The sequence below is a fragment of the Camelina sativa genome, chromosome 6 (assembly GCF_000633955.1).
Source record: "Camelina sativa cultivar DH55 chromosome 6, Cs, whole genome shotgun sequence".
Lineage (NCBI taxonomy): Eukaryota > Viridiplantae > Streptophyta > Magnoliopsida > Brassicales > Brassicaceae > Camelina > Camelina sativa.
This window is the reverse complement of record NC_025690.1, coordinates 23,101,499-23,112,731: the sequence shown is the minus strand read 5'-3', so window position 1 is coordinate 23,112,731 and position 11,233 is coordinate 23,101,499. Positions and strand designations below refer to the sequence as shown.

Below are 11,233 nucleotides of genomic sequence, written 5' to 3'. Positions count from 1 at the left end.
TAGGTTGAGAATGTTTGATGTTTGTGATTCTTGTCTTTGTGTTGCTTTGTTTTTGAAATTAGAGAAGTGTGGACGTACGTGTATTTATAGGCAAATCAGAAGGAACGTTAAATGTTAGGTTTCTTATGCTTGAATGAGTTCGAGGTATGGAGTGAAATTGAGATTGTCACGTAAACATTACTTTGCGCATCTATATTTTTATTTTATTTTCTTCCTCTAGAGTTTCATATTTTTACTCTCTCTATCTATCTCCATTGTTTAAAAATAAATTTATTTTAAAGANATCTCTCTATCTCCATTGTTTTTAAATAAATTTATTTTAAAGATTTCGTTGTCTCTTAGCGGGACCATGCTTATCGTATTTTCTGCAAGAAACATCGCTTAAGGATTTAAGGTAATTGAATTGATTTATACCTTCAAATAGTCTCACACTAATATTATTGGTTAGATTGACTAAGAGCAGTCCCCTCTTCGGATTTTTTATTCCAAGAAATTATGTATCGTAATGGGTAATAAAGAAAACATGATAACATTGAGATTTATAATTGTTCTTTTTTTAATCTTCAAAACATATATAATGCCGTATGATGATTGTACACATGACTTTGCTGCTAAATCTCCCATAGTTTAAAATTTTTCGTACGTGCTAAATAATATTCCATCCATTTCAAAATATAGGATGTTTTAGCTAAAATACATAGATTAAGAAGTTTTTACTTTTAACAAGTTCAACCAATCAGAAACAATACTGTATAATATAAAATACTAAATTAATTTAAAAATTGTATAGAAACTTAAAAAGATTTTATATTATGAAGTATAAATGAACTAACAAGATAATACGAAATAAACTTTTTTTTTTCGTTAGGATAGTCGTAATTTCTTGTACTAGGAAGATAAGCGTAATTTTAGTAAAAGAAAAACCGAACTTAGATGTTCGTGAAGGTTCGTCCAGATGAAAATAGCGATAAGTAACTACCCTTCACGTGACCGCCGCAATTTCTTCCTTCTTCGTCTCATTGGCTATCCGTTATTGTAAAATATGAAATTTGGCGTCTATATATTCAAAACAGCCACGTCATATTAGACTTTTTATTTGTTTGTTTGCTTGTCAAGTCGGATCGTAATTGAATACTAAAATGCATATTTTTGTTTGTTCATCCCATCATCCACGTAAGTCGGTTTATTAATGCATGGATATGAATCTGATCTCACACCACACAAATAAAAAAAGTAGCAAAAGACAGAACTACATTATATTTGGGGAAGTCTCACTAAAAACGAAGACATGCAATCCCAATTTTTTTTTTGAAACAATGCACAGGAAGACTTTGTAGGATACTTATCCTATTATTATTTTCGCTTAAGCATGTTTAACTGCAAAATGTTGATAGAATCCGATGTATTTTCTTTCATGCTCCCAAAACGACGTCGTACGTCAAACTACTAGCGAACCACACGCATAGCCGTATGGGAAGCAAAGTTAGGCTATGCAAGTGAGACTTAATTAGGGAGAGTTAAGCACATGTGTCTCCCGTTGAACATTAATTTTAATTTGTGCCGTGGTCGATATTTCATATTAACACGTGGTCAAAATTTCAAAGTGTGTTTCACACATGATTGAGCAGTAAAAGTTAAAAAACCCCTTTTCGTGTTTCTTCTAGAAAAGCAAGAAAGAATCATACGTGAACCCTTAAAATTAGTAACAAGTTCTAATCGGACTTTAATATTCCAACAAAACAGTTTCATTTTATAACATAAACGAAACTCCTTTAAACAAAAAAGTTTGACTTACGGATTTTATTTTAAAAAGGAAAGTCCTAATTAAACAACCACAATACGAACTTCCCTAAATCAACGGGAAAGACTAGTGCCCATCCATATCGTTCTGAGTAAAAACTAGATTAACGTACGAAAGGTAATTAAATTATCCACAAAAATATATATAATTTGACCTTTCAATATGATAGATAGAATTTAAACGTATGTATACAAATACATCAAACGGATATATCATAAGGCATGTCACATGTGTGAAGCTTGCTTGAGAGACACAGTGGTATGGACGAAAGCATGACTTCTGGGAAATTTTCCTAGTTGTTTTAAAACTCTCCTTGATTGTAGGTTCCTGTTCATACTTAGAATTTCTAAAATTGTCGTTGGTTAGGATTTCATATACATTATTATTCTTTTGCAGTATTTGTCTCTTTTTAATATACCTCTAAGGTAATGGATATTCCTAAACGTCTTAAAATTATTTTTAGGAATTATAATTCAAGCTTTTGAGTAGTAGAGTCTTTGTTTTGTTTAATTATCGAGGAAAACAATACTTTCAACTTTCAATTTTATTTACTATGGAAATATTTTCGAGATGAATTTCTATCTTTAGCACAATTTTATTACATTTTCTAAAAATTGGATTTGAAATCTACTGTGACACAAAAAAATTGTATAGTACCGTGATACTTCAAAAGAAAAAAGAAAAAAAGAAGAAGAGTAAAGACATTTACTTTTAAATTTGATTAGTCATGTATTCATCAAACTTTGCATTTTATTGTGACGTGAAAACTCCATATATATTGATTTAGAAATAGGCCTTTGCCATGAAGAGAAGCCATTTCGGCACCGAATATAATTGTGCATATTATAAAATAAAATAACCAGCACGTACGTAACGTAATATAAAGAAATAGAAAATCTATAACATAAGAATACCTCCATAAGAATACATTGCAGATTACACTATATATCTGTTATGTCATAGTCTTTGTTGCACAAGTAAGTAATTATGCAACCACCAAAAGTAATATTTCACACTTGCGTTGGCATTTGGATAAGGATCTATATACATCCAATTACTCTGTCCATGCATATATGGATATGCACAGAAAACGGCATTTATCTGTATCGTCGTAGAATATTCTAAATATGGAATTTCAAATAGAATCATTTACTGGTCCAAATTTATAGTTGAATTCTTTAATCGGTTTTGTTATAATAATAGAAAAACCTTGTTCGTATGTGCACATGATAAGGGAAAAAGCTTATGTGAACAAAAAAAATATTATCATCAAATTTAGCTGCCTAGCTATGCATAATTCGAATTTTCATAATTTTTTTTGCTTAAACACAAAAATTAGGAAGACATCAATAATTTGAAGAGTGGATCTACATATCATAGTTCTTGTGCTAACTGTTTTATATAATAAATAGCAAAAATTAAAATAAAACTTTTTCTCAGACATATATTTCAAAACAGATAAATGCCCATAAGAGTTGAGGAAGAGGTGTTGTGTATAACTATTTCAATATTTTTATATCTAAAGAGATGTGTCTGTTAAATTAGTTGGTACGGAAATTATGGAATGACCACAAATCACAAAATCACAATCGCATCCTGCATCCCCTAAATCGCATTCACACGGCATGTTGTGGATATGTGCATGGTGCCAAGAAATTGAGGTGAGATGACTATGATAATATTCTTTTGGAAATTAATTAAATTGCATCAGGTGTTCTATTCCATTACTATTTCTAATTTTCTATTCTGTTACTACGTACATACGACTTTATGGAAGGTATAGGAAATAACCGGAATTAACCGACGTAGTTGTCGTCAATTTAGAGCAAACAAAAGAAAAAATTGAAGAAAATTCACTAGAAACAAAACATATATAAGTGATGATCTTCATGTTATCTACATACAATTAGTTCTGTTTCGATCAGAAGGCAAATCATATAATATGCTAAATAGTAATAGAAAATAATTAAAATAACAAAATTCACATGAAACAAAAAAATAATTAATGATCTTCATTTTTCTCACATACAATTAAATTAATATACACACACGGGATTCTTCTGATCACATGATCGATCATTCAACAGTATAAAGGCCTAAAGCTTAGTTGGTACCCGTTGAAACTAACAACAAGTTGTAACTTGTAAGTGAAGAAAAAACACCAAAAAGAAAGAACAAAGATATATATCTTCCCTTTGATTCAGATTTCAATTCAATCTTCTGCGACTGATAGATAAGTATCTTTGTCGCAGATTCCAAGCTCTACTTTGTATCTCCATTAGACTGCAAGGAACCATCTTTCATCAACTTAATACTAAGACACTTAAATTGGTCCCTTGAGTACTGCCTTGAAGCTTTTCTCCAATCGGTTCCCGTTTTCATCATGGTTGCAAACTCTTCATAACTTATTTTTCCATCCTGCAGAAATTTCCGGTTCAAGGACATTCAATTTCTAAGCCTTCTAACGCATTTTTTTTTAATAGAAGAGTCTACTTACCTTATTGGTATCAACATCAAGGATAATGGCTTCAACAACTTCTTCACTAGTAGTATCAACATCATCTGCCAAAGCCTCTCTTAACTCCTCTATTTCGATATAACCACTCTTGTTTTGATCAAAAAACGTAAAGGCTGTCTTTAAGTGCTTGTCATTGCCTAACTTCCTGATGTGTACCGATATGGCTACAAATTCATTGACGTCTAAGTAACCATCTTTATCAACATCTCCCTATTATAACAAACCAGCTAGAGTTAATGCATTTTTTTTTGCATGTGAAACTTTTATTCAGTAATTGCTTAATAGATTACCGCGTCCATCAAAATTTGAATGTCATCTTGAGGAACTACAATCCCGAGTTTCTTCAATCCGATTCCTAGCTCGTTGATGGTGATTTTTCCTCTATTGCTTGTGTCCATTACTTGGAATCTTTCTTTTATGCAAGATGTTTCTTCTACTGATAGATGCTCAGCAATAACCTATGGAAAGAAAGTAATGAACCTCAAGCTTCTTCCAACGGCCGGATAAAATATATATATGTCTACAAGATAAGAAATTTGTACACATACCCTGAGTGCCCTTTTCTTGAGCTTGTTCATAACAGAGAACTGTTGAAGCCTCGCTCTTACGGTTTCGCCCAATGATACATTAGGAGCATTCTTACCATTCTGTATCCACGGATGATCTGTAAACAAAAGATGATTGAGTATCTTCACAATGATTACAAATGAGGAAGAAATAATATTAGTTGCATTTGAAAGTAGAGATAATACCAAGAACTTGTTGAGCTGTAAGACGACGCCTTGGATCAGGATGAAGCATCTTCTTTATCAGATCTTTTGCATTTTCAGAAACTTTGGGCCAGGGGTCTCTTCTGAAATCAACTACAGATTTAAGAATAGCTTTTGCGACACCATGTTCGGTTTCTATAAACAAACAAGATAGCAAAAATGTGTCATTCCCTTTGTAAGATTCTATAAAAATTAACAAAAAAAAAATAGAAAGTGATTTGACAAAACTAAACCTGCCCAAAAAGGTGGAACACCACATAGCAATATATAAAGAATCACGCCTGCGCTCCAAATGTCAATTTCTTGTCCATAACTCCGCCTTAATACCTCAGGAGCCATGTAGTAAGGACTCCCAACGATTTCATTAAATCTCTCGCCTATAAACAAAACACTAATGGTTAAAGATTGCTTCCAACACCGTCAAAGATTGATCCCAAGCCACTAATGATAATAATACATCACCTGGTTTAAAGAAAACAGAGAGACCAAAATCAATAGTCTTCAAAGATGCGGATTCCTTTTTGTTTGCAAACAAGAAGTTCTCAGGTTTTAGGTCTCTGTGCATTACTCCATGCTTATGACACATCTGTAACACACATTTAATAACCCAACATTACCCCCCTCACATAAACACAAAAATCCCAAAAACTCCAAAATATGCAATTTGAGTCACTTGGCCAACAAAACGTGCCTTTCAAGCAATAACAGATCAATAATGTCAAACAAGATTCATAAAACAAAACCATATACGAACCTGAATGACCTCCATGATTGTCTTAAAAACCGAAGCTGCAGCTCTCTCCGTGTAATGTCCTCTAGCCACAATCCTATCGAAAAGCTCACCGCCTTCACAAAGCTCCATAACCAAATGAACAGCTTTATCATCCTCATAAGTCTCTTTCAAGGCAACAATATTAGGATGTTCAGGCATATGCCTCATGATCTCAACTTCTCTCTTGACGTCTTCTATATCAATAGACGTCTTCAGCTTCTTCTTTAAGATCGATTTGCATGCGAAAACCTCACCAGTCTCGATCTCGGTACATAGATACGTGACCCCGAACTCTCCTCGACCTAGCTCACGACCTAATTTGTATTTATGTTTGATCTCGTTACCCGTTGGTTCTTTCAACACGGTAAGCTTAAGGCCATCGTGGTGGTTACCGTAATCGTTTGAGAATGGATTTGTCAATTTAAAACCTTTCTTTTGTTTATCGTTTAGAATCAACGATCCTGCTGTTCCACAACAATTCCCCATTAATACAATCAATTAACTAACCGATAAAAACCTTCTTGAAATTACTGTGAAAGAAGGAACAAGAACCCTAGGAGAACGAGAAAAGAAATCTAGGAAAAACAAGTAGGAGAAATGGAATCAAAGGATCTTTGACTTGGAATCAGAGAAGACGAAGCGAATCATATCAAAAGGTTATTGTTGTTATTCAAATTTGAAGGAAGTTTTAATTTTTTTAGAAAGTTTAAAAGTGAAAATTACAGAGAAATATGGAAGGAAAAAAAAATTGCACAAATCCCTTCCCTCCCTAATCTCTCTGTATTTTCTTGTTATCCTGATTTCTGTTTTTTTTTTAAATCAGATATGTCTTACTTTAATAATTTATTTTTAGGGTTTCGTTTTTCTCGTGATGTCCAAGCAAATCTGAAACATCCCTAAATTAAAAAAAAACCTTTAGTAGTTGATATGGGGAGAACATTGACCCAATGAGAAAACAAAAATTGTGCTTTTAATTGATTTAGTATATGACATGTTTTCCGATTTTTTTAATTTTGTTTATCAAAAAGCTATATAACAAGCTAGAGTAAAACTTCGTAAAGGGAAAAGAAATCAGCGGAATAAAACTCTTTTAACCAATATTTTTGGTTAAAAACACTGATTTAACAATACATTAATAAAATAAAATAAATACATACAACTAAAAAGAAAAAAAAAAAATATATATATATATATATATAAGGGATATTTGCAAAAATACATATTTCCATATTGATAATTTTCTTAGGAATTAAACCTAAGTTTGTTTATATGGAGGGATAATTAGCCAAAAATCATTAATAAAATATGGACAAAAAGAAGGTCAATGATTTTGAATGTGTTTGAACGGACTTTTCAATCGTCAAGTAATGCCAACAAAAACAAAAAAGAGGGAAAAAAAATATATTAGAAATACCCTTTTATGGATTTCTTCTACTTCACTTACTTCCTGACATTGATCCTAACAACATCAATTAATTAATAGGAGAAAAGCTTATTTAAAGAACTAGAATCAAACAACTTTTGTGCAAAAATGGATAATGGTTCGTTTTAACCAAGAAGTCAACAATCACTTGTAATGTGTATGTTGTTGTGAACTCGTTTGGGTGCTAAAAAAGTCAAATACAAAAGTAAATGTTCATTGTTAATTCTCTCTGTTAGTTTTGGTATTAAAACAGATTTGCATCTGTGTGGAAAGGATTCCATATTGGTACCTAAATTAGCTCTTGCCTAGTTGCCTAAATGAGTTTTTTACATTTTTCTTTGGCTTACTTTAGTATTGATTTCTTTATGACTCAAAATATGAGAGATCAGCTAAGTCTTTTGCTTCTGACCTCCTTTGAACCAATTGTTTTCTCTGGGTGTATTGTGCAGCTCTGACGATAGGCCACAAAAGCCAGAAGATGAAGCACCATGGGTACATACACACTTTTTGTCCTCTCTCTATCTTTTTATCTTACATTGCGCTCTTCACTAATGCTTATGTTACTATTGCAGCTGCGAATGCAGAAGGTATTTGAGAGAAGAATGAGTGAATCCACACAGATTAAGTTAGAGCGGCTTTAGATTTTGATTGAGTAAGATTCAGTTTACACATCTTTCTATTTACTGAAACTGTTAATTCTTGGATCCTGACTATTTTTCTCTTAGCTATCCTCTCAGGAAAATGAATGGAAGAAATCTAGATGTAATGACATTCGGCGAACTGGTCATATTTCCATATATATCAGAAAACCATGTAGATTGTAGATCGGAAAGCTCCACCTTTTTCCTTCCTAAATACTTCAAGTTTTTTTTAATGAGTTTTTCTTCTAATATTTAGGAAGGAAAAAGGTGAAGCTTTCCGATCTACAATCGATTTAGTTTTCTAGAAAGTTTTAAAGAAGGAAGAAGATGAGAACCTTTATAGTCAATTAAATTAAGATAGGTTTTTATATTCTTTTTAAAATAGTTTTTGTTGACGCTAATTTTCTTCTTCTCTAAATTCAACTATATCACAAACACAACTTTTCTTGTCGTTAGGTTTTGTATATTTAAATATAAGGTTAATTTAATGTATAATATTCACATTATTGTACATTTAAATTTATCATATTAACTGCTTTATTTGTTTTAAATTAGAAAAAAAATTGGTGACCTTAGTATATTAAGAAAGTGACCTTAGTATTAAAATCAATGAATAGTAACGGGCCGAAAAACATAGGAGATGGGCTTTTAAGGTCCGTAGTGTAATGTTATCTCTTTTATCCACCGAAGAGATCTCTCTCTCTACCCTCAACGTTTGCTTTAATGGCTACCGTTACCGGTTTCAAGCTCGTCACTTCGCCGGAATCTTCCCGCGCCGATAAGCCGGGAGCTACAAAGGCATCTGACGCATTCCAAGAGAAGAAATCTGTGTCTGTGAATTACGACCGAGGTGAGCATGAGGTCTCGGTCCGCGTCGGCGGGTTCAGGAAAGCTAATATTCCGAGACGTTACCGACTTCGGGTTGAGAACGACCGGTTTCAGAAAGATTGGAGTATATCGGAGGTTGTGGACCGGCTTATGGCTCTCAATCGTTGGGAAGAAGTTGATGGCGTTCTCAATTCCTGGGTCGGCCGGTTTGCTAGGAAGAATTTCCCGGTTCTTATCAGGGTATGTCTCGATTTTGATTGGTCTTTCAGTGATTGATGTTATGAAATTGAACTTAGTGGAGTTTGAATTTTGTAACTTTTGCAGGAGCTTAGTAGAAGAGGGTGTATCGAGCTTTGTGTGAATGTCTTCAAGTGGATGAAGATTCAGAAGAACTACTCTGCAAGGAATGATATATACAATATGATGATAAGGCTTCATGCTAGACATAATTGGGTTGATCAGGCTCGTGGTCTCTTCTTTGAAATGCAGAAATGGAGGTTTTTTTATTCAAGTTTTCATCTGAAATTGTTCTTCTTGGAACATATCTTTTTCTTTTTTTTGGAGATTAATTTAGTGGGAATGTTATGCTATGTGTGTAGCTGCAAACCGGATGCTGAGACGTATGATGCTCTTATCAATGCCCATGGTCGAGCTGGTCAGTGGCGCTGGGCTATGAATCTTATGGATGACATGTTACGAGCAGCTGTGTGTAACTTTGCTTTTTTTTGTTTTTTTTTCCCTCACAGTTTGCCTTGTCATTGTTGCTTAAATACGAATTTGATCCTTTTCTGGTTTTGCAGATTGCTCCTAGTCGTTCAACCTACAATAATCTGATCAATGCTTCTGGTTCTAGTGGAAACTGGAGAGAGGCTCTTGAAGTATGCAAGAAAATGACAGATAACGGAGTTGGACCGGATTTGGTCACTCACAACATTGTGTTGTCAGCATACAAGAGTGGTCGTCAGTATTCAAAGGCGCTATCTTATTTTGAGCTTATGAAGGGAGCTAAAGTTCGTCCGGATACCACCACGTTTAACATCATTATATATTGCCTCTCAAAGCTTGGTCAAAGTAGCCAAGCCCTTGATGTATTCAATTCCATGAGGGAAAAGAGATCTGAATGCCGACCTGATGTCGTGACATTTACGAGCATTATGCATTTATACTCTGTCAGGGGAGAGATAGAAAACTGCAGAGCCGTGTTCGAAGCAATGCTTGCAGAAGGTCTGAAACCTAATATTGTTTCCTTTAATGCCTTAATGGGTGCCTACGCCGTTCATGGAATGAGTGATAATGCTCTCTCAGTTTTTGAAGAAATAAAGCGGAATGGTATTATCCCAGACGTGGTCTCTTATACAAGCTTGCTCAATTCTTATGGAAGATCACGTCAACCTGGAAAGGCAAAGGAGGTATTCCTCATGATGAGGAAGGAAAGGAGAAAGCCTAATGTTGTTACCTACAATGCATTGATTGATGCTTATGGGTCTAATGGGTTTCTAGCTGAAGCTGTGGAAATTTTCCGGCAGATGGAACAAGACGGCATAAAGCCAAATGTTGTTTCAGTGTGCACTCTTTTGGCTGCTTGTAGTAGGTCTAAGAAAAAAGTGAACGTTGAAACTGTACTTTCCGCAGCACAGTCGAGAGGTATCAATCTCAATACGGCAGCCTATAACTCAGCCATTGGAAGCTATATAAATGCTGCAGAACTTGAGAAAGCCATTGCATTGTATCAGACTATGAGAAAGAAGAAAGTCAAAGCTGATTCTGTTACTTTCACTATCCTTATAAGTGGTTCATGTAGGATGTCAAAATACCCTGAAGCAATTAGTTACCTGAAGGAGATGAAAGATCTCAGTATTCCATTGACTAAGGAGGTGTACTCTTCTGTTCTATGTGCTTACAGCAAACAGGCAAGTGCTTAGAGTTTGAGTTCAGCAGAAGACATGTATTCGATAGAATTCTGATTTTCGTATGGTTTGACACTGTCACTTTCTTTGTGATAATTTCCAGGGTCAAGTTACAGAAGCAGAAGCCATATTTAACGAGATGAAATTGGCTGGGTGCGAACCTGATGTGATCGCGTACACTTCAATGCTCCATGCTTACAATGCTTCAGGTATATACCATGAGTGCAAGACTGTTTAAAAAAACTGTAACAAAATGTGTTCCATGGATCTGAATTCTCTTGGATGGTTTTGTGTCGCCAGAAAAGTGGGGAAATGCGTGTGATCTCTTCCTGGAAATGGAAGCAAATGGAATAGAACCAGATTCTATCGCATGTTCAGCTTTGATGAGAGCTTTCAATAAGGGAGATCAACCGTCAAATGTCTTTGTCCTGATGGATTTGATGCAGGAAAAAGAAGTCGCCTTCACTGGCGCGGTTTTCTTTGAGATTTTTTCGGCTTGTAACACGTAAGTTGTTGTTGTATGTTTAAATAAAGATTACAGTAACCTTCTCGGAAGACAGAAAGAGCAATATA

At 34.3% G+C, this 11,233-nt stretch overlaps 2 protein-coding genes across 2 annotated transcripts in view; one reads left to right on the top strand and one right to left on the bottom strand.

Moving 5' to 3' along the window:
• Window positions 3,813–6,652, bottom strand: LOC104793090 (calcium-dependent protein kinase 14-like). The gene is made up of 8 exons (XM_010519367.2): window positions 5,844–6,652; window positions 5,552–5,675; window positions 5,323–5,466; window positions 5,072–5,224; window positions 4,868–4,983; window positions 4,610–4,777; window positions 4,299–4,529; window positions 3,813–4,219 (listed from the first exon to the last, which is right to left on the bottom strand). The coding sequence occupies exons 1-8, from the start codon at window positions 6,345–6,347 to the stop codon at window positions 4,064–4,066; spliced, it is 1,596 nt and encodes a 531-aa protein (XP_010517669.1). The 5' UTR covers window positions 6,348–6,652; the 3' UTR covers window positions 3,813–4,063.
• LOC104793089 (pentatricopeptide repeat-containing protein At2g41720) overlaps window positions 8,611–11,233 on the top strand; it is a 4,386-nt gene continuing 1,763 nt past the window's right edge. Inside the window, exons 1-6 of the mRNA XM_010519366.1 lie at window positions 8,611–8,993; window positions 9,078–9,250; window positions 9,353–9,458; window positions 9,554–10,663; window positions 10,764–10,869; window positions 10,961–11,165. Coding sequence (XP_010517668.1) covers window positions 8,649–8,993; window positions 9,078–9,250; window positions 9,353–9,458; window positions 9,554–10,663; window positions 10,764–10,869; window positions 10,961–11,165 — 2,045 coding nt within the window. The 5' untranslated portion in view covers window positions 8,611–8,648. The remainder of the gene's footprint in view (window positions 8,994–9,077; window positions 9,251–9,352; window positions 9,459–9,553; window positions 10,664–10,763; window positions 10,870–10,960; window positions 11,166–11,233) is intronic.

Bases quoted from the DNA above. Each gene is read 5' to 3' on its own strand.
- LOC104793090 (XM_010519367.2), bottom strand. From the start codon at position 6,347: ATGGGGAATTGTTGTGGAACAGCAGGATCGTTGATTCTAAACGATAAA. The intron at 5,676-5,843 runs GTTCGTATATGG...TGTGTGTTACAG, and splicing joins CAATCATGGAGGTCATTCAG to ATGTGTCATAAGCATGGAGT. The intron at 5,467-5,551 runs GTGATGTATTAT...TTTTGTTTATAG, and splicing joins CTCTGTTTTCTTTAAACCAG to GCGAGAGATTTAATGAAATC.